Below are 24,326 nucleotides of genomic sequence, written 5' to 3' on the forward strand. Positions count from 1 at the left end.
TAAATAAGATTGAGTTTGAAAAACATTTCCAATTTAGATTTTGTTGATATTGTTAACTAAACAAAGGCAAAAAAATTGAGAAAAGGTGTGTTGTTTTGACAGTGGTTTAAAAATTTTCAATTCAGATTTGGTAGATAATGTTATCCAAAGAAAGCCTAACAAATTGAGAAAGAGTGTGTTGTTTTGCAATTTTCAAAGGATTAATAAAACGCTTTGTCGGCCAGTGGTACAACAAATTTCAATTCAGATTTGGTTGATACTGTTAACCAAACAAAGGCTAACAAATTGAAAAAGGGTGTGTTGTTTTGCAATAATCAAAGGAATAATATAACAATATAATAATATAATATCAGTACAGACAGAATTTTATCTTATTCCAAAAGGTAACATTGCCCGGCACACAATATATGAGGATATGGCAAGAAAATCACGAGGTAAAATTGATATTAAAAAATATGTGGTTGCTAAAATATATATGGATTAAGCATTTGCGTTTACTTGTATCACACTTTTAACGGCCATGAAATCATTAATTCTTTGTTTAGAGATCCGAATCAAAATCATTTTTTCAAGCTTCTTCTAATTGCAACAGACAAGCTGAGCGTGTGATGGAGCGATGACCAAAATTAACTTTATCAATTGCAATGGTATACAAATAAAATGAATAATTTAAGGAAATGAAGTGTACGTAAAGAGTTAAAAGATCAGATATAAGGCAAATATAGGAGGAATCTTTAGTAAAATAATACAATTATTTTTGGTTCAAGGAACTAGTGAGTTGGCTCGGAGGACGCCTAGGTGGGGCGACCAAGCAATCGCACGTTGCTAATAGCGAACGTCCTACAAGGTCAGCTGTGAATAGCAACCCATACACAATAGCTTTCCCATTAAATACAACCTACCTCCATCCTTACCCACACAACATCTCACCACGGCTGAGGGCCGGATTAAAAATTCAAATGGCGACCTCTCTGTTCAATATTTCGCTATTCTTCGCAGATCTCTGATCTGGTGGACCTTTTCCCCTCTCCGCAATTCGTGGGACCAATTATGGAGTCAAAAATAAAAAAGAATAATATTGAGTCGGGAACTCTCAAAAAACTCGGAACGAATATGAAGAAGGGTGCTGGCCCCATCCCAAACTAGGGCAAACAGTCGGGCGCCAGTACATCTGCAAAGTGCGCGCATTTTTCTGCTTCATAATTTCAGCAATAGGGACAACATCGTAGCAAGTATGGAGATCAGGCTAACATCGGCCTATATGGCCTTCTAAAAGGAGAACCTCCAGGCGAACAAGTCAGACGACTGGTCGAAAAGAGCGAGGCGCTCAAAATAGACCTGGTAATCGGCTGCGACGCTAATGCTTACCAGACTCAGTGGTGAAGCCCTTCAAGCAACAACAGGTGTGAGTCCATTTTTAATTTCATCCTTGGCTCTAATTTGCTGATAAGCAGAATGTTAACCTGCGCCCTAGGGATTTGAACACAAACCAGGTTCTTGAATAGGGGCACCCCTTTACGCCCTACCCTATAGAACTTCACAATCAACAAACTGCTATGTAACTTAGAAGGGGGCGTATGCAAGGTTAAGGCATATGCCCCCGATTTAGCCACCATCTTCTCAGGCAAATTCCACAAACAAACGAATGACCGCCAAGCTAAAAATACTCTCCGACTGGGGTGCAGAAAAAAGACTTGGAGTAAATCCCTCGAAAACTGAACTAGTGCTATTTACAAATAGATATAAAGTTTCACAATTAAACCCCCAATACTAAACAACTACTTTCTCTGCTTCAGTGACACTGGGGTTTAGTACTAGTCAAGCGTTTGAAATGAAGACTAAACAACCATTGAGAGAACGAGGAAAGCAACATTTGCCCTCTACACCTGTAAAAACGCCATCGGGACGAAATATGGCATGTCCCCAAAAATCATCAACTGGATGGATATACATAGCAATAGTCAAGCCTATTCTGCTCTACGGTGTATCCACCTGGTGGCCTGCTCTTAACAAGCAGACAGCCTCAGCAAACCTAAACAAGGTTCAACGGTTTGCTTCCTATGCATAAGCGGTGCCCTACGCAATACCACAAACGATGCGCTAAACGCTATATTAAGCCTTTCTAGTCTGGACTTAGCCGGCATGGAAAGGGCTAAAAAAAACGGCGGATCATTTGAGAGACACTGGACAATGGAAACCCCAAGCATATGGTCACGCCAGGATTCTCCAACCCATTTTAACCACATCGGCAGAGGTACATATATACTCTAATCAACTCGACATCAGGAAATCTTTTAGACTTTAGGATCAGATCAGCGTCTTCCAATCGGAAGTATTTGCCAACGGTTTAAAAAGATGGATCAAAATCAACAGTTAACGAAAAAAATTTGATGCTCTTCTTTCCAGCTAGAAACATTTTTGAAAAGTTCAAGTTGATATCAAGTTCTGCTTACATCTCATAACTTTTCATGAAAAATTAACCGATAAATAACGGCAAATTGACAAAATTATATCTTCTAACTCGCACATGTTTATACTCCTCTTTTGTAAAATTTACTTTGCAGTTCTGACGAGTAAATTTCCCTAAAGTGTACAAAAAGTTATTCGAGATTTTCGAAATTGCTTTATTGGTGATCGAAACAACTTGAAAACTATTGAGCTGAACTGAACTGAATACAAAAAACTGAGTACAACTGAATACAAAAAAATGTAGTACCTTTTATGGAACCAAAAAAACCAGACCTTATTTGGTAAAAATTGACCCCAAACTTTTAAATGTCAACCATTTTTAAAAAAAATTATAATTTTTACATTTTTCTTACATTACAGTATTATTGACATTTTTGTTTCAAATGATCCAGTTCCCCGAAAAACAAAATCTGATTCTGAAAGCAACCAAATTTGTTAATAAACAAGAAAGGAAGCAAACTTCGGCAAGCCGAAGTTTGTATACCCTTGCAGCTTTTTCAAAAACTAAATACTCTTGAAAACGTTAAAATTTTGTGTGTACGTTTAAAAACATTGAAGCTATTATGATTTGCAGCTTAATTTTGATAGTTCCTATGGCAGCTTTACGATTGTTCCTATGGGAGCTATATGCTATAGTCGTCCGATTTTGTTGAAATTTAAACCGTAATTCTGAAATATTTAACCATTACTATATCTCGAAGAACTAAAAAAAAAAATAAAAAAAACAGCAAAGTTATAATTTTTTTTATTTATTTTTATGATTGTTCCTATGGGAGCTATAAGCAATAGTCGTCCGATTTAGATGAAATTTAAATCGTAATTCTGAAATATTAAACCATTACTTTATCTCGAAGAACTAAAAAAGAAATTAAAAAACAGCAAAGTTATAATTTTTTTAATTTATTTTTCCGCTTTTTCCTATGGGAGCTATATGCTACAGTCGTCCGATCCGGCTCGATCCGACTTATATACTACCTGCAATAGAAAGACAACTTTTGGGAAAGTTTCATGCAGATAGCTTTAAAACTGAGAGACTAGTTTGCGTAGAATCGGACGGACAGACGGACGGACAGACGGACATGGCTAAATCGACTCTCCTAGTGATGCTGATCAAGAATATATATACTTTATAGGGTCGGAGATGTCTCCTTCACTGCGTTGCAAACTTCTGCAAGGTTATAAAAAATTACTATAATGTATGGTATTTGGTAGATGTACTTTGTTTACTGGATTGGCTTTCAGCAGTTAGTAAAAAATTAGAAAATTACGAAAACAGCCTTTATTGCGGTGCAACTGGGGTTATCCCCTTAACCGACAAGTGCTGTTTTCGTTCTTAGAGAGTTCATCTGCATCAGAAAATCATAATTTTTCCCGTAGGAGTTTTTTTATTTTAAATATAGAAATATGTTATTACGTTTTCGTGTTTAAATCTGGTCAAAATCGTTATTTCTCTGAGAGTCCTTTGGCAATATGTTTGATGTTCAAACGGTGAAATCTTTTTTATTGCAACTCTTTGGTTCGTCATCGTGTCATCTGCAGACCTGAAAACAAAAAATAAAATGGTTATAACACAATTCATACCCAATAATTAATTAAAACAAGAAAGGAAGCAAACTTCGGCAAGCCGAAGTTCATATACCCTTGCAGCAATTAAATATTCTTTATTTTTCAGATTGTTCCTATGGGAGATATGTGCTATTTGTATTCTGTATTTATTATAAAATTTCATCCTTACGCTACAGGGGAGTCCGAAAGGGGCAGCAATAAAAGAGAGCCGCGAAGGGCCGTGTGCAGCAGGAAGTAACGGGACGGCACCGGCTTTGGACCCTGATATTGGTGCCGCGCGCAGAGGGCGAAAGGTCGAACGGTAAAACCGTGGACTTTGGACCACGAGGCAAGAAGACGCCGATAACTGTCGATAAACCGAGGCCTATATAAACCGGCCGAGCGCAGGAAGCTGGATCAGTCGATTTCTACCAAGTCAACAAGTAACAGTCATCAAGTGAACCAGTAACCAGTGAAACAACGTGAAGGAGGAAGTAAAGCCGTGCGGAGTCATCAAGGATACAAGATCGCTACGTTCAGACGTTCGGGACTAAGAGCTTAAGTCTCCGAATTGAGACACTGGTAGCTGAGGTCCTTACGGCATCACACGGCTAAGTCCAGTCGCTTTGTCGCCTACAAGGAGCGGAGCCGGTCGAAATACCTAGAGGCAGAACAAGGACAACGAGGACCCCAGGACGACGAACAACGAGCGTCGTTCGACCCAGGGACTGCGTTGGCGACTTCCGGCGTATGCCTGAACCTTCAGGTAGAAACTGAGCCGACGTCCGGTGCGACAGGCCGGGACAGAGCAAGGGACAGGAAGCTGCGGCTGCGAAAGGCGTACGCCTTGAGAGCACAGTGCCTGTTCACCCTAGTCTGGGAACGGTGACGCATCCCTAATCCCTGTAAACCCGCCGAGCCAAAGGCAGCAGATGACACCGCCAGCGAAACCGGCGAGGGAGACCCCACTTCGCAGTCAGCACGATCCAACGATACGTTCGACGTGGGAAGGAGACGACGGCAGAACATACTTGTAGTTCTACATTATCAATACACCTCCCAGGCCGAGGCTCAAGTCGGCGAATAAAAGATCACTGTATACTCCCAATATTTCTGTGCATTTTCACTGATCAACAGGGCGGTCACGTTATATAAATTTGGTGGGACGAACACTTACATCTTCTGAGCTAGCCGCACGATATTCGTATCGAGCAGATAACAAAGAAAATCAGTTCGTTACATCTGGCACCCAACGTGATTGTCCTGACAGTGAAAATACAGCATTAAACAAAAATGGGGAAAAATTGGATCTATCTCCTCAAGAAAGAGGATTTCCCAAAGGTGGCAGCCAAGCTTGGCATCATCCTGGAGGGCAGGTCGGACGACATGCGGAAAGCTCTTTCACAATATGTCACGAAAACACAAAACGACCCAGGAATGGCGGAAATTTGGGCTGAGCTGGAGGCAATATACGACAAACCAGGCTCAAGCGGCAAGTTGCAAGTCCCAGACGTCGAACAGCTCATAGCTAGCCTGGGCGTGGAGAGCATGAAGGAGGCAGGAAGATCCAGGGGCCCAAGTCAGGAAAGAAGACCAGAACAGCAAAGGCATAGCGCACCAGACTATGCAAAAGTCGCAAAGCAAGTCAGGGAATGGTCGTTCAAGTTTGACGGCACGGAGAAACCACTGGAGTTTCTGGAACAAGTGGAATGGTCAGCTAACACATACGGTTTGAACCTGAACCTTATTCCCCGAGCCATGCCAGAATTGCTGCAAAGCAAGGCCCTAAAGTGTTTTTTTTCGAACAATAAACACTGGAGGACATGGGGAGAGTTCAGCGACAGTTTCCAAAATTATTTCCTGTCAAGGGGATTCTTTTCAAAGCTCGCAGATCAAGTCAAACAAAGAAAACAGGGTTTCGGAGAGTCGTTCAAGGACTATATGGTCGACATGCATACCTTGATGAGACCACTCGGCTACTCTCCAAAGGAAACTCTCGAGCTAATAAAAGAAAACTGCACGCCTGATCTGAGGATTTCTCTGAGAACTTACAAGATAGACGATCTAGAATCTCTTATGGTCCTGGCGGATGAATATAAAGAACTCGAGAAAGAGCGGGAGGCATTCATACAAGAAAACAAATTTTCTCGAAGCAAAGCAACAGCACCACAACAGTCACGTGCAGAAGGTGCGAAAAAGAAGGCGGAAACCAAGCGACCATCGACGGACCAAACCAATGGACTCCAAACAAATATAACCACCAGAGCACGTTATGGAGGCCACCTGCTACCAATCAGAGGCCACACAACGCAGCACCAAGAAACCACAGGTCACAGACACACATCGTGAACCCACACGAAGCATGTAGACGGTGTGGCGGTCACGGACATTGGGCAAGAGGATGCCGAAACCAGCGGCTGTTTTTCTGCTGGACTTGCGGCAAGGTGGGTGTTAGAAGTGTAGAGTGCTGCCAGAGATCGGGAAATGGCCCGCGAGCTCAGCCGCAGAGAGGCGAGCAGGGGTCGCAAGGTGTTGTCTCTCCAAACTAACTGGCAAATTAATCGAAGAATAGCAGCAGTTATCCGCAGCGGTAAAGATTGGCGGAACCTCACACAAAGCCACATCCGACACCGGAGCAACAGCGAGCTTTATAAGCGAGTAGCTGGCGGATATACTGGCTGCTTATGGAAAGATTACAAGGACGAGAAGGCAAGTTAGGTTGGCAGATGGCAGGTGCAGCGGGATAAACACGCAGCTCGAGGTGGAGATCGAATTCGGCAATAAGCGATTGCCCATGAGCCTGCTGATCCTACCAGGAGTGGTAGACTCGTTGGTGCTAGGATGGAATTTCCTCACAGGAGTCGGCGCCGAAATAAGGTGTGCCGGACATACGGTGGTGATCCCAGAAAGAAGTGGGCACAACGGGTGGTTAGAGGAAAAATTGTCGGTGGCAGTGGTGCAAATCACCTCTGAGGAATGCGATGTTAAATAAATCCTAGAGCAGGAGCTCGCAGAATTTCGAACAATGAGTGGAACATCCAACATAGCCGTGCACCGAATCACCATGAAGGACGATAAACCAATCAAACAGAGATACTACCCGAAAAATCCAAAGGTTCAAGGGGAAATCAATGCGAAAGTCGACGAGTTGCTGGAGAAGGGATGCATAGAACACTCGAGAAGTCCGTACAGCTCCCCGATTGTCATGGTGAAGAAGAAGACAGTTTAGTGGAGGCTTTGTGTCGACTTTAGAGAGATCAATGCCAAATCCATCAAAGATTCTTATCCGATGCCAAGGATAAATTACATATTGGACCAGTTGAGGGAGGCAAGGTACATAAGCAGTCTAGATTTGAAAGATGGGTACTGGCAAATTCCTCTGGAAGAAAATAGCAGGCCATTCACGGCATTCACAGTGCCAGGAAAGGGGCTTTTCCAGTGGAAAGTAATGCCATTTGGCTTACACTCCGCCTCGGCGACTTTCCAGAGAGCACTGGACCAGGTTATTGGACCGGAGATGTCACCACACGCGTTTGCATACCAAGACGACATCATCGTGATCGGACGCACACTGGAAGAACACAAAAGGAACCTGAGAGAAGTTTTCCGACGCCTTAAACAGGCAAACCTGAGGATAAATCCCGAAAAATGTCATTTCTTCAGAAGCGAACTGCTTTACCTGGGACACCGCGTTACGAACCAAGGAATCGGCACTGATCCCGAAAAAGTAGCAGCCATAGCCGAGCTGGAACCACCCACAACCATCCGGTAACTGCGCCAATACTTGGGCGTAGCATAGTGGTACATCCGATTCGTGACCGACTTTGCGCGAATAGTGAAACCACTAAATGATCTATTGCGGAAAGGCACGAAATGGACATGGAATGCAGAGCACCAGCAATCATTCGAGGAGGAGAAGGCAAGGCTAGTGGCCGGTCCTGTGCTGGCATGTCCAGATTTCGATAAACCATTCGTACTGCAGACGGACGCAAGCGATTATGGTATAGGGGCAGTCCTGACGCTGGAAACTGAAAGCGGCGAAAAGGTCATTTCATATTCAAGCCGGACCCTGAATGGCGCGGAATAGAACTATTCAACCAACGAAAAGGAATGCCTGGCAATCGTGTGGGCAATCCGGAAGCTCAAACCATACTTGGAAGGATACCACTTCAAAGTGGTGACTGACCATATGGCGCTTAAATGGTTGAACAGCATCGAAAGTCCCTCAGGAAGAATAGCGAGTTGGGCCCTGGAGCTGCAGCAGTATGATTTTGAAATATCGTACAGGAAGGGGCAGCTTAACGAGGTCGCTGATGCACTGTCAAGACAGCCTCTGCCAGAAGCCTTTAGGCTAGCCAAGGAAACTCCGGAGGGCACGCAGGGAACTTGCAGCTGGATCAAGGATATGTGTGAGAAGATTAACATACAGCCACAGATGTTTCCGGACTACCTCATGGGGGGAAGCGCATTATACAGGCATATCCCGCACAGAGCAGGCAGCGAAGACGTGGCAGCATGGAAGCTCTGTGTCCCACGGGGCTGAGGGAAACAGTCCTGAAGGAGAATCACGACTCACCAGCCGCTGGACACGTGGGAAGTCGGAAAACGATAGCAAGGCTGGCGGCTCGATATTACTGGCCAGGAATGTATAGGGACGCCCGAGCACACGTACGGAAATGCGAGACATGCCTCAAATACAAGCCGAACCAGATGCAGGCAGCTGGGAAAATGCTGACGCAGATACCCGAAGAACCATGGGCAACTGTATGTGCAGACTTTGTCGGACCATTGCCCAGATCGAAGCATGGCAACCAGATGCTGCTAGTGCTGATAAATAGGTTTTCAAAGTAGACAGAGTTGGTGCCACTGCGAGCAGCAACGGCAGAAACACTTCAAAAGGCGTTCGAGAAAGAGTCATCGCTAGGTTCGGAGCCCCAAAAGTGGTAATAACGGACAATGGAGTTCAGTTTGCCAGCCGCGCGTTCAAAAAATTCCTCAACGAAATGGGCATTAAGCAGCAATTCACAGCACCATATACACCGCAGGAGAATCCGACGGAAAGAGCAAACCGAACAGTTAATACCACGATAGCGCAGTTTGCGGGACAGAACCAGAGAAATTGGGACGAGAAGTGGCCGGATATTATGCTAGCGGTAAACTCAAGTACGTCGGAATCAACAGGGTACTCCCCGTGCTTCCTCACGCAGGCTCGAGAGCCTCGACTGCCCAGCGCCCTGTACGACAGGGAAACCATCGGCACAGGAAAGCAGACGGAAACGCCTGAAGATAAGGCCAAAAAGATGAAGGAGATCTTCGAAATTGTGCGCCGGAACATGGAGAAAGCTGCTCAAGGCCAAGCCAGGCATTACAATCTACGAAGGAGGCAATGGAATCCAACAATAGGGGACACGGTCTGGGCGAAGGAGCACCATTTGTCAAAGGCAGCCGAGGGTTTCGCGGCAAAGCTAGCGCCGAGATATGACGGACCGTACACGGTAACAGACTTCGTCTCACCAGTCATTTGTAGAATCCGCCACAAGGATACACAAAAAGAACGAACCGTCCACGTCAGTGAGCACAAGAACTCGGTACAGACAAGCAGGGACAACACGAGCATGCAACGACAAAAAGTGCGGACTATAGCGTCGGGCATAAGCCAGAGTCTATATAGACCGCAGGATAACACGAGCATACAACGACAAAAAGTACGGACTATATCGTCGGGCATAAGCCAGAGTCTATATTGACCGCAGGATAACACGAGCATTCAACGACAACGACAACATATTGTCCGGAATATATCGTCGGGCAAATGCGAGAGTCTATTTAGAACGCAGGAAAACACGAGCATGCAACGACAAGAAGAGCGGACTATAGCGTCGGGCAGATTCCAGAGTCTTTATAGTACGCAGGAAACAAGGAGGTACAGTGACCCAGACAACGAAGCAAACAGATTCTGCGTCGGGCATGAAGCCAGAGTTGATACGCCGCGTAGAAGAAGGTGATGCACAGGACAAGGAACCGAAAAGACCGCAGGCCAACAACAATCCGTAGCGTCGGCAGACTCTGTACGAATCGCGGAAGACCACGACCAGCTCTTTGTTTCCCGAGGAAAGAGGAGAGACGGTGCCGCTCGAGAGCTTTACCGTAGCATGTCATGCCGGAAAAACACGAAGATGACGCGCACATGGCCACAATTAAAAAAAAAAAAAGAAAAATACACCCACATAAAATGCACTACAGCTGATCCGGCAATCTGAAATGAGAGATATACATTAAAACCGGGTTCGCAGGGAAACAAACCACTTGCCAACTAAATGCAGAACGACACAAGAGAGTGATGAACCTAGCAGGGTCATTGACCCCTATTCAAGGGCAGGAATGGTCAACGCTGCAATCCTGGGCCAAGCTTTGAAGGAAAGAGACAATAAGTAAACAACAAATCGATAATAATTTGCGCTTACTATATCATTGTGCGAAGTCACTATAAACAAAGGGATGGGGGCGCTTTGATTCATGGCGACCGATTGGCACAAGACGATAGTGTCGATCGGTGGGCACAAAATACTGGAAATATCGGCACAAGAAGTCACGCTGTGGAACATCGATAACACCAGGTGGCAACGCCACGTTGGGTCACGGAACCGATAGCAGCTGACGACCGATCGGTTTGGCGGAGAGTGACCATACAACGGAGAGTCACACGATAGAATATCGATAACACCGATAACAACTGGAGAGGACAAATCACGGAGATCGAGAAAGTCATCTCGGGAAACATCTGGGGCGGGAATTCAAAAGTCTATGGGAAACGTCTGGGCGGGAGTTCAAAGTCTACGGGGGAAACGTCTGGGGCGGGAGATTCAAAATCTGGAAGGACGATCGAGGCTTTTGAACTCAAGAAGGAGCTGTGATCGTCGTGGAAACCATCTGGAGGAGTGAGTCGACTAGAAGATTACAAGTAAACGAGGACAAGTTCAAGGAGAAGATACGTTGAGGGAAGGATGTCAATATTAAGAGGATACCAAGACAGAGAGAACGAGTCTCTTTTGCATTCCCGAAGTAAGGGTAGAATGTGAGGAGTTGAATAACTCCCCACAAGTTAAGAAGCAAGCAGAGTAAGCGCAAGCAGTGGCCCACCAGTTACCAGCTACGCGGCGAATTCGCCCGTAGTAACGGTAGTGCGGCGAGGGAGAGTGGTGCACTGAGCACCAGACAAGGACAGGGCGAGTCCGAGAGGGACAGCAATAGAAGAGAGCGGCGAAGGGCCGTATGCAGCAGGAAGTAACGGGACGGCACCGGACTTTGGACCCTAATACTGGTGCCGCGCGCAGAGGGCGAAAGGTCGAACGGCAAAACCGTGGACTTTGGACCAGGAGGCAAGGAGACGCCGATAACTAGCGGTAAATGGAGGCCTATATAAACCAGCCGAGCGCAGGAAGCTTTATCAGTCGATTTCTACCAAGTCAACAAGTTACAGTCAGCAAGTGAACCAGTAACCAGTGAAACAACGTGAAGGAGCAAGTTAAGCCGTGCGGAGTCATCAAGGAAAAAAAAACGCTACGTCGAGACGTTCGGGACTTAAAGCTAAAGTCTCCGAATTGAAACAGGTAGCTGAGGTCCTTACGGCATCACACGGCTAAGTCCAGGCGCTTTGTCACAACTTCTGTCGCGATTTGAGCTTGGAATCCCACCCGGCGTGTCCGGCAGAGTTGAAAAAATAGAGTCCTTCGACGAAGAACCGTGGGCTTATAAGGAAAGTTGTCTAGAACTAGCTGCCTGCCTACAAGGACTGCATTGGCGAACTCCGGCGTATGCCTGGTCGTCCTGCAGGAACTGTGCAAGGTCCTGGTGCGACTATCCCGGAAGGACGCGCGGTTGTTCAGCTGGTGTCTCGAAAGGCGTATGCGTTGATAGCACAGCGGTCCACCTCTAGAGTCCCAGATCGGCAGCTTACCGAGTCGCCAACAAGGTGCAGAGCTTGTCGAGATACCTGGAGGCAGAACAAGGACAACGAGGACCCCAGGACGACGAACAACGAGCATTGGGCGAGCAGCGTATACTTCGAATTCTTAAGCCTGCGGCAGAGAGGGTAGCGTGGAAGCGTTCGTCTAGAACCTGGCGTTTGACCCAGGGGCTGCGTTGGCGGCTTCCGGCGTACGCCTGAACCGTCAGGTAGAAACTGAGCCGACGTCCGGTGCGACCGGCCGGAACAGAGCAAGGGTCAGGAGGCTGCGGCTGCAAAAGGCGTACGCCTTGAGAGCACAGTGCCTGTTCACCCTAGTCTGGGAACGGTGACGCATTCTTAATCCCTATGAGCCCGCCGTGCCAAAGGCAGCAGAAGACACCGCAAGCGAAACCGGCGAGGGAGACCCCACTTCGCAGCCAGCACGATCCAACGAGACGTTCGACGTGGGAAGGAGACGACGGCAGAACATAGTTCTACATTATCAATACACCTCCCAGGCCGAGGCTCAAGTCGGCGAATAAAAGATCACTGTATACTCCCAATATTTCTGTGCATTTTCAACAGGGCGGTCACGTTATATAAATTTGGTGGGACGAACACTTACATCTTCTGAGCTAGCCGCACGATATTCGTAGCGAGCAGATAACAAAGAAAATCAGTTCGTTACAACAGGAAACGAAAAACTTGAATGACAAGCTTATATACCAAAAGTGACCAAATGTGAGTTCGTTGAGTCTGAAAACTTAGCTTTGACTAATAATAATAAAGCAAAATCCAACAACTGGGATACAAAAAAAAGATTCGATGAGAAACAAATTTTCTAAAGGACAACGTAATTATGCGAGTCATTTACAAGTTGGCTGAAAAAAACGTTAACATGGAATTTAGAATAAAATTAACGCTTATTTTTCTATAAAATATAGACTGAATTAGCTAAGCATCTCTCAAAAAACTAGATAAAATTCAAATTGTTTTTGACGCTCCTGTTAAAGTCGAAGGTATTTCACTAAGCAAAGCATTACTTAAAGGTCGCGATATTTTAAAGAGTATAGTATCGACTCTTATTCAGTTTAGAAAGTATAAGGTCGACGTGGTTGCTGATATACGAGATATGTTTCCACAGTTGAATGATCATAACTTTCCAAAACAATCTAGTCATCTACAGAGCCAACTGAATAGCACAACTGGCTTGGGAATGTATTTGAATACTGAGCTAAATGATTTATTGGTTTGATTTCGGACTATCATATTTCTACCAAAATCCTTATAAAGAATTCTTGGAGCTATGGTACACTGTATCGAAAAGACTTCCGATACCCATCGATAGCTTCTCCAAGGTTGATATAAAATAAATTAAATACCAACAGAAATAATTACAAGTGTTTTTATTCATTGACCAGTAGGTCACAGTGTCGTTTAAGAGCTAGCGGCACGGAGCTGCGTTGTCCGCTGACGCCGGCAGCGGCTAGATCGTAGTTCAGTTGGCCGTGACATTGATTTTACATAAGAACACTGTATCACTATGTTGGCATTGGTATAGTTGGTACTCGCTGCAACGATATATGCATACCACATCTCCCTCTTTCAAGTTATTTTATAGAGATTATATATTGAAAAATATTGTAAAAAATTAAAATTATTTTCTGGTGATATACACTTTGAAGTTAAGATTTTTTGTTTGTATAGAGATTTATTTGTTTGATTAAAATTTAAAAATTGCAAAAGGTAATATTTAAAAAAAAATGTTTCTTATTCAAACCAGAAAAATTTTATTAATGTTTTTTTTGTATATATATATTTGTATTTTTTTTTTGTATTTATTATAAAATTTCATCCTAACGCTACAAGTTTGGAACTTATAAATTAATGCGCTAGTCACTAAGAGTTTGCAAATATTAAATTGTTACATTAAACTTAAAACTAATTTTCATAAAAACTAACTTAAGTCGCTTTCTATTTTTACTTTATTGCGTGGCACTGATAATATCTTTAAAATGGTTTGGGAGCTGATTCCATGATCGAATAGCATTAATTAAAAATTATCTTTCAGATGTCAATGATCTAGGTCTTATGCAAGTAAGATTATTTGCTCTTCTAGAGGATGTAAATTGAAGTTTTTCGAAAAGATACGAAGGTTCTTTTTGAAAAATAATTTTTTGCAGAAAAATTAAGTTTCGCATCTTTATCCATTCATTTAGCGAGATATCGAATATTTTCAGCGAAAATTCAAATACGTGATCTCTATGTGGTTGGTTGAATGTATACCTGGCTATTCAATTAAATAGAACTTTAATTTTGTTCTTACTGGTAGTGTCACAGTTTGAAAAAACTTCTACTCCATAAAATAGCGCTGGGACAATGCAGGTTTTAGCTATTAGTAAACGTATATGGGTGGGCAGGCAATTTTTAGTTACGGCTAATGTCCTTATTATGCCATATGTTTTCCCTACAGACTTTGTAATATGATCATTCCAGGTAAGAGGTCTGATGAATGAAAACCTAAGTTTACAGCTGTATCAACGTACTCAAGTGGCGTGCTATTCATACTCAGTGGCTGCAAATTGTTAAAAATTATCTTTCTTTTATTTATGACAAGACATTTTGATTTTGATGGGTTGATCCCAAGTCCATTGTTGCCGGCCCACTCATTTATCGCTATAGTCGTCCGATTTTGATGAAATTTACTATATGTTGAAGAACTAAACAAAAAATTAAAAAACAGCAGTTACAATTTTTTTTTATTTACTTTTCCGATTGTTCCTATGGGAGCTAGATGCTATAGTCGTCCGATCCGGCTCGTTCCGACTTATATACTACCTGCAATAGAAAGACAACTTTTGGAAAGTTTAATGCAGATAGCTTTAAAACTGAGAGACTAGTTTGCGTAGAAACGGACGGACAGACGGTTATGGCTAGATCGACTCGCCTAGTGATGCTGATCAAGAATATATATACTTTATAGGGTCGGAGATGTCTCCTTCACTGCGTTGCAAACTTCTGACTGAAATTATAATACCCTCTGCAAAGGTATAAAAATTCTGGTATGGTAAATTAAGATTAGAAACAGTCTTAACTCTTCTCATCATGTGTGCGCCAATACCTTTAATGCGGACGCTGACTACTTTCATTGTAAGTCCATTGCATTTTCAAAGGCTTTGTTGGACCATCAAGACCTAAGTAGTTTTCGTCAAGCAATGACTATATCCTTGACGCCTCACCAAGAAGAGCAAACGTGTCAACAGTCTTTTTTGGTCCCATTAGAGTAGCATGTACCACTTTTAACAAATCCTTGTTTGCCCATTCACATTTCAGTTTTTTTCTGTATTACTGGAAACTGAAGCCTCTTATGTAGAAGGTTCTTATGATTGTAGCTACAATTCTTTATATTACATTGTTTTTACGTTTATAGTATTGAAGAGATACACAAGGTGTAGAAGGTTATTATGATCGTAGCTACAATTGTTTATATTATATTTGTTTAGAGCAGACCGCCAGCACCTAGTCAAATGCTCATAGGTGTGCGCTGCAAACGCTGGTCTGTTATGCAGCTTTGTTCTTCGTTTTTCTTATCTCCCTACATTTGTCGCGTTATCTATTCAGCTAAGCTACAGCGAAAACATGTACACAAATTTGAAGTCAAGCTTTTGGGTAGTCAATATCGCTGCAACTCCGAGCACAGCTAATAAAATCAAGAAATAATTTCAATTGAACCTATCGTGCGTTTAATTTATATTTCTAAACTAAAGGGTGGCATTTTGGTTGTTTTCCCCATAAACATTTTGGTGACCCCGACGTGATATTCGTTAAATCGGAGTCTGCATGAGAGACATTGTTTAATATCGTTTAAGCAATAACTTATTTTCGCTGTCGTTTGCTGCATCTCAGTCACAAACACACGAACAATTTATGTGCGCGCTGCCGGCCGGCCGTTGGTTTTTTTTGAGCATTTTCGCGCTGTGAAAGAAGCAAAACTGTGTTGTGCTGCAAACATTAAACATAAAAGGAAACGCAATTAATTGTTGTTAAACGCGTATATTGCATACATATATGTGTAAATAGCCGTGTATGTGTATGGTCACATACATTACTTTGCCAAGTCAGTGCGCTGTTGCTAGGCAAAAATTTCGGTAAAAAGGAAGTCAAAGGTTCCGTTACGTTGTTGGCGACGCTCGGTGCATTAACATTTGCGCGGCAATAGGCATAGGGTGTTTCCTTCCCTCTGAATCCGGTCAGACAATTAAAAAAAAAAAATGGTTAACCCAGGAGACGCGATTCAGCATCAAAATGATGCTCCCAGTGACATCGAGTTTTACCGAGCCAAAGTGCGTTCCGTTTTGCGGCAGTTAAACGCAATGAAATATTACTTAACTGCTGGAGCTAGTGAGCAGTTTGATAAATCTGATGTCCTCGCGCGGCTGGAATGGGTGAACTCTATGAACTTGGAATTCGATTCTGCACAGACTTCGCTGGAAAAACTGGACTTTTCGGAGATAAGTAAAGATACGCGGTTTGAATTTTCCGCAATCTTAATGGATTTAAAGGCGAAACTAAATCGGGCCCTAGCAGCTCTGCGCAAACTGCATTTGCCGGGTTTCACAGCTGCCAATTCTACATCCTTTGATATTATAAACAATGCGGATCTTTCTTTCAGATTTAGGAAACCTCGATTGCCAAATCTAGAGATTGCTCGTTTTCAAGGATCGTACTCAGAATGGCCGGACTTTATTGCAACTTTAACCACGGTCATTGAAAATGATGACGAGCTAAGTGATATTGAAAAATTACAATATCTGAGGTCCTCTTATGGCGGCGTGGCTTTGGAAACCATACGATCGCTCGAGCCCTCAAATGAAAATTATAAAAAGGCTTTAAATTTACTTATTAATCGATTTGATAATAAAGTTTTACACTTTTAGGCACACGTTCAGGCAATATTTTGTTTAAAAGGCGTCGAGAAGGGATCAGCTGAGGGTCTTCGGGAGCTCAGCGATTGGATGAATTCGCATCTTCGAGCAATCCGTACCCTGGCCACTACACAACAAATTCTGGATGGATTTCTCATTCATATCGTGACACACAAGCTGGATCAAAAGACCCGTGAAAAATGGGAAGATGATTTGTCAATCTCTGAGCTATCTACCTGGGATGCTATGGAGTCGTTTTTGGAGAAGAGGTGCCGGATGATGGAAAACTGGGACCAAGCTGTGGTAATTCAAACACCACACCATCAGGTGGGAAAAAGCATGCATAGATATAACCCAAGTGTACTGATTACGTCTGCTACTAACTCAAAACATCCAATTTGCCTATTTTGCGATGCTAGGGTCATTATTTGCCAAAATGCTCCCGATTTTTAAGCTTGAGTCCCAATCTTCGATATAGAGATGCATAGCAAATGCACCTTTGCCTCAACTGTTTACGCAAGGGACATAGCTTGCAGCAATGTAAGTCAACTCATTGTAAACATTGTCGCATGAAGCAGCACTCATTACTGCACGTTATCCCAGAGGCATCCATACCATCGACCTCAGTTTCATCTCCATCATCCGACCCATCTATAAGCTCTCAGCCATCATCACTAGTGTCATGCTCATCTCTATTATCACAACCTAATCACCATTTAACGCACTCTCCACCACAAACCTTACATGCAATGCCAATGAATTACGTGCTGCTTCCAACTGCTATAATCTACGTAATAAATAGAGTTGGTGCATTTATGCCTTGCCGAGCAATATTAGATTCAGCTTTTCAGTTAAACTTTATTACTACGCGCCTAGCTAGCCAACTTAATTTGAAACTTAGACTATCGCACACACTAATTTCTGGGATAGGTGAATCTTCCATGAACTCTGATAAGGCAGTCGATATTCTGGCGCAATCACGGGATGCAAGCTATCGTGCGTCATTCGCAGCTGTTGTAACCCATAGTATCACTAATTACCAGCCAAATTTCAATATAAATACTACAGGATGGAGGATGCCACAAAACATTTCGCTAGCTGACCCTCATTTCAACCAGTCAAAACGAATTGATCTTTTAATTGGCGCTGGTCTGTTCTTCGAAATAATTGCTAAAGGGCAAATTAATTTGGATAGCACCTTGCCCACGCTTCAAAACACCAAGCTTGGTTGGATAGTTTCTGGAGGGATGTCAAGTATGCTAAATCGCAAATCTGTCTTGTAACTTATGGAACCAAGTCGGCTGCCTTCTTGGCTATAAGAGCCATGCATCAGCTCTCTTATGATGAAGAGGAATTATTTCCAGTTGGAGCTAAAATCGTTCGTAGAGATTTCTATATGGACGATCTAATCTCTGGTGGCGATTCAGTTGAAGAGGTGAAAGAAATTCGTCATCAGGTGAAGGAGCTACTGGCGTGCGGCCACTTTCCGATCCGAAAATGGTGTTCGAATGAAGCAAGCGCTCTCGAAGGAGAGTCTGATCGCGATAAACAGCAATTGATTAAATTCCACGACGGATCAGCTATCGCCAAAGCTTTGGGATTGGTCTGGGATCCATCTTCGGATAATCTTCTCTTTAACTTTGCACAAATTTTATCAAGTCAACGAGCAACAAAACGGATTGTGTTGTCAACAATTGCGAAAATTTATGATCCGCTTGGTTTAATAGCACCCATTGTTACAAAAACCAAAATTTTTTTTTGCAAAAGCTATGGAGCACTAACATGGATTGGGACGACACACTGCTAGAGCCCCTTCTTTCGTCATGGGGGGAGTTGACTTTTCAGTTGTCGATCGTCCAGAACCTAAAATTTCCACGATTCGTAATGCAGGCTTCCGTCGAGAAGCACGGATTCTGTGATGCTAGCACAGCAGCTTACGGCGCGTGCTTATATTAGCGGTCGGAGGCCAATGGCAACGCTGAAGCACATCTACTCTGCGCCAAGTTTAGAGTAGCTCCCTTAAAAGCTTTAACAATACCAAGATTAGAACTTTCAGCAGCGTGTTTATTGGCAGAGCTTATCGTAAACGTTAAGGAAACCCATAGGTTTTGATTCACCTTTCACTGCTGGTCGGACTCGTCTATTGTGTTGGCTTGGATTCGGCAACCTCCGAGGGAGTTCAACGTATTTGTGTCTAATAGAATCGAGAAAATCCAGGAAATGACGAAAGGTATGGCTTGGCATCATGTTTCAACAGACTTGAATCCGGCGGATGTGGTATCTCGCGGATGTACCCCAAAGAATTGCTGGAGCACTCCCTTTGGGCAAATGGACCTCCATTTCTACTGAAAGGAGCGTCAAGCTGGCCCTCCCTATGAGATGCAGTAAAGAACCTTCCTGAACGGCGTTCCACGCCGCTAATTGGAACCGTTGGCACTGACATATCTATCAACTGTAAGTTTCTCAACTCATTCGACAAGTTGCAGCCTTTTTTCGCGTACATTTATCGATTCATTTCAAATTGCAGAGCCAAATCATTACCTTCAACCATTTATCTTACCGTTGACGAGATCAGCTTCGGAACCGTTCTGCTTCTAAGGGGCATTCAACAGGTTCACATAGCGGAGGAGTATGAGGTTCTTAGCCAAGGCAAGCCTTGTCCTTCAAAGAGCAAGTTGATTTCTCTGAGGCCAATAGCTCTGATGGTTTGTTGGTAGAAGGCTTTAAAATGCGAGCTTTGACTACGAGGCTAAGCATCCGATATTGTTACCCAAGGATCATCCGGTCACCTGGGCGATTATCGTCTATTATCATGAGAAATACTTCCACGCAGGACCACAGGCGTTGCTCGTTGCTCTACGGCAAAGGTATTGGCCAATTGGAGGTCTAAAGGTCATCAACAAATGCGTCAGATGCTTTCGGAAGAAGCCTGTGGCTTGGGAACTTTATAGGTAGCCTGCCAGCAGATCGAGTTCAGCCTAACCCAGCTTTTCACACCACAGGAGTGGACTATTGTGGACCGTTCTATCACAAGTCAGAGGCCCGGAACAAAGCACCCCACAAGTGTCTGCTTTTCGACGAAGGCTGCGCACTTGGAAGTCGTCCAGGATCTCACAACGGATTCTTTCATTGCAGTTTTGAGAAGATTCATTAGCCTTAGAGGCAGTCCACGTACTATTTGGAGAGATAATGCGACAAACTTTGTTGGCGCTAAACGAGAGCTAGCGGAACTGAAGGAGTTATTTTTGAGCGAACCGCATAACTTTGATAACTTCTTCCTGCTTAGCGAATGGGATTGATTGGAAGTTCATACCCCCGCGTGCCCCACATTTCGGTGGTCTATGGGAGGCGGCTGTAAAATCGGCAAAATTTCACTTCTACCGTGTTGTCGGTGCAGCCATCTTAGCCCTTGATGAATTAAGAACTCTTGCATATGAAATTGCTGCCATTCTTAACTCCCGTCCGCTTTGTCCAATTTCAGAAAACGCTGAAAATTTTGAGGTGCTAACGCCAGCAAAGGTTCCAGCTACACAAGGTTTCCTGAGCCTGACGTTACTCATCTTCGCGAAGGCCGGTAGATCAGTTGGCAAAGAATAACACAAATGCAGCAGCACTTCTGGAAAAGATGGAGCAGAGAGTATTTGTCCCTGTTGCAAGAGCGAAGCAAATGGCGGATCAAAACGGATCCAACATCCAAATCGGTCGTGTTGTATTGCTTCAGGAGTACAACCTTCCACCGATGAAATGGCAGCTTGGGTGCATCCATGAAGTCACACCCGGAAAGGACGGCTTCGTCAGAGGGCCGTCACCAAACTAGCCGCTCTGCCCATCGAATCCCATTTGGTTGGAACCGTGCCTCTTCCAACGGGGGGAGTATGTTTAGAGCAGACCGCCAGCACCTAGTCAAATGCTCATAGGTGTGCGCTACAAACGCAGGGCTGTTATGCAGCTTTGTTCTTCGTTTTTCTTATCTCCCTACATTTGTCGCGTTATCTATTCAGCTAAGCTACAGCGAAAACATGTACACAAATGTGAAGTCAAGCTTTTGGCAAGTCAGTTATACAAAATCGCTGCAGCTCCGAGCACAGCTAATAAAATCAAGAAATAATTTCAATTGAACCTATCGTGCGTTTAATTTATATTTCTAAATTTAAGGGTGGCATTTTGGTTGTTTTCCCCATAAACAATATTGTTTTTTACGTTTATAGTTTTGAAGAGATACAAAAGTTATTTTGAATAACATGTTCCCAGCGCTTGTCAGTATGCAAATCTTTAAATTTTCCATTCAGTTCAGTTTGCAATAATTACACTTGTTTCACTTTTTCCTGTGCCATCGCGGATACTCGAAACTGTAAGTGTGCAGCCTTTTGACTTGCTGGTAGTCTGACCAAATCCTAAATCTGTGGCAGCTTTAATCGTTGTAGCGCTTGGTACAGCTGCAGATGGTCCAAGGCCATCTAGATACAAAGTAAAAAAAAATCGGTGGCGCCATCTGGATCACGGTGGGGAGAATTGGTGGCCTGGCAGGATTAGATCAATCGGGGTAACAGGGCGAAATGTCAGACTTTCCCTGAGTGAGAGAATTTCTCCAGTTAGGTGGAGAGATAGGTTGCCGCCTTTATTGCGGCGGCACTAGCCGCCATTCCTAATTGGGCATCCAAAGTGGTCGGTTGACTCAAAAGTGGTGTTTGAAATCAAGTGATAAGTGAAAGTGCTCAATAAGCAGAGGCGGCTACCAACAGCCGCACAGGTATCACGGCAAAGGAGCCCAGAAGGAAGATCCCAGCGGGTTTCCGGTTAAGTTCAGGGGCGTTGGCCAAAAGGTACCGCCCCAAGTCTAAAGACGCAACCCGTGAAATCAGAAGCAGGCACCAGTTTTTTTTGCAGTGCTGTGAAGCCACCACAGCGCAAAAGCCACCAGAGATCGCCGCTCCAAAAAGGAGGAAGAGACCACGGACGGACGGCCGGCAGAAACACAAAAGAAATCAGCGGTCAAGTCAGTGTCCGGCGGGAGAGCGAGCGTTTCGCAGAAGTCGTCGGTGTCGTTGAAAGTTTCGTCGTGCTAAGGAAAAGGCATATTAATTGCCAATAGTTTGATCTTCAGCCCAACTAAAAAACTTAAGCAGCAAAAAGCTGCAGTAATGTGCAGAAATTATTAAAATTAATTTAGTCTAAGTTTTTTTTTTATTCGAATAATTTTCGGTACACAAATAGAGTGAGTGATTTAGTGAGTGAGAAAAATATGGAATGTGTGGCTATCTTGGTGTTGTTTTTATTGGTAGCTTAAAAAGAAAAATGAATTAGGCTTGTGTTAACAAGCCGATACCGATAGCGGTATCGGGTAGTGTTTAATTAAATAAAGTTTCAAATTCCTCCCAAACAGCAGACTACCGTCACCGAAAACGCTTTCATCGATGGATGTTTAAAGAAAATTGGTGAGTGATGAGCTCAAGAGAGCATTATTAATTCAACAAATCCTAATATTGCCCCTATCTGAAAGTTCCTATATTGCGTATAGTTATTTATTCGAAGCAAAACTCTTAGCAATTCGGTTACAAAAAGATAAGAAAATAAATCATACGCTACCGTTCGCTAGGGCCTTTGAAAAAAAAATGTAAACAAAAGCAAAATAACCAAATAAAATTTTAATGCATTTATATGTTTGCGCGAGCGCAACCCAATCGCCGTTTTAAAGTATTCCCATCCTCACGCATTACGTCATTCGAATACTCTGCCTTTAGCAATTAATTGCCCGAGATAAATTTCATTGTGTCATGATTTACCATCAATTTCTTTAATCACATTTTGATAACATTAATATATTTTTAATTATTATTTATATTTACCGTTATATACATTCATGCATGTCGATTCCAATATTTTTCTAATCTTAAGAGTATTATTTCGTCTTAGTTGTAATAAATCTGTTAATAATGTTTTAAACACCAATATTTTTGCCGCAGCTAGCATGAAGCCTCTGTAGAGTAGGGTATCTAGGCCTAATAAGGGGTCATCAACAATTAAGAAAATAAAAGGGTATGATGGCCATAGGTAGGGCGGGCAGAAGACCTCCTCAGTCATCGGAGGTGAACTGAGACTTTATTTAGACTAAGAGAAACCAATGTCCTTCTCCACTATTTTTGTATGAGTTCTCTACTTTCGGTTCTAGTAAGCTTGTCTTTCACGCGAAAATAAGTATTAGGATCATAAAAGGCATCTATGGAATCTGAAGCAAGACCACTACCCCCTCATTGCCGACAAGCAGCAGCCGGACCAACGCTCGCGTGCGCTCAATTCCATATATCACCATCTCGCCTGAACTCGAAGTTATTCATGATTCGTTACATCGTCTCGCCTAGCCATGTTTGAAAAAAAATTTTTGGCTTAGATGGCTTCAACAATTGGTAATCGCCATAGAACTCTTTTAGGATATCGATAATTGAATCAACATTCTCTGGTAAAATCAACTGAACGAGCGCAATATTTGGCTAGAACTGGCCTAAGTCTACTTAGGTTTTCATAGTTAGTGAAATTACAAATTTTTGTACTATTTTCGAGCTCGGCATAGAATATGGGCCACTCCAATGGGTCCACTGCAAATGATGGAAGACTTTCTTTAATCGTTTGCCTGGCCATGAATGCTTTGATATTAAAATGGTTAGGTACTTGATTCTCAGACACATTGTCATTTTCAAACTTAAGTCTACGTTGAGCGCCATTGAACCACTCACGCGTATGAATTTCCTTGTTGTTGTTTTCCATGATATCGTCATTGTTGTCTCCCATTCTGCCAGATTTATTTGCTGCTCCAACTCCAATTGTTCCTGCTCAATCTCAAGGCGAGCTGTGTCTGCTGTCTTTTTGAGTACTCAAGCTGTAACTGAAGTCGTTGCACCTTGGCAGAAGTACGTCAGGACTGGCTTCCTCCGGAGATATGTGACCCTGCTAGGTCTTCGTAGAAGTGTCCGGATCCATTACTTGTGCCTTGGATCGCTGGTGTAGATGCAGCCAGTTTTTTGTTGCGATGAACCTGATTTTGGTGTGTCGATAAACCCGTTGTCGTCCGTTTTTGCTGCGTGCTTGTAGCCTTTTCTTGGTTTTTGCCTTGAGATTTCTTTTTAGATCCTGTTGGTGCCATGATTGCTGTCTGCGTTTTGTTTTTACAGTCACAGAGATCGTAAAGAAATCCTTTTTGCGTCGTAGATATATGGTATTGACTAAGATTTTACGCAGAATTAACCTATACATACAAGCTGAAGTCGTCGTCTATGTGAGCTTGTATGTACGGTTGTCTGAGCCAACAGCAATTACTATTTTGCCATCCATTTGCCCTTCACTTGACATCGAAGGACCATGTTGAGGTTTACCTGGGGGCTGTAATAGTATCTGGTTCGAAAGGCTCAAATTCAGTGCAGGCTTCGTTGCCGACGCTTTATTTC

At 43.3% G+C, this 24,326-nt stretch overlaps 1 protein-coding gene across 4 annotated transcripts in view; it reads right to left on the reverse strand.

The window, feature by feature from the left end:
- Nucleotides 1–24,326, reverse strand: part of LOC128263906 (mitogen-activated protein kinase ERK-A) — a 250,603-nt gene that overhangs the window by 188,668 nt on the left and 37,609 nt on the right. For all 4 annotated transcript variants that reach the window (XM_052999187.1, XM_052999186.1, XM_052999185.1 and 1 more), the window contains exon 3: nucleotides 3,884–4,010. In XM_052999187.1, coding sequence (XP_052855147.1) covers nucleotides 3,884–4,010 — 127 coding nt within the window. The remainder of the gene's footprint in view (nucleotides 1–3,883; nucleotides 4,011–24,326) is intronic.

Source organism: Drosophila gunungcola, unplaced genomic scaffold (genome assembly GCF_025200985.1).
Source record: "Drosophila gunungcola strain Sukarami unplaced genomic scaffold, Dgunungcola_SK_2 000026F, whole genome shotgun sequence".
NCBI lineage: Eukaryota > Metazoa > Arthropoda > Insecta > Diptera > Drosophilidae > Drosophila > Drosophila gunungcola.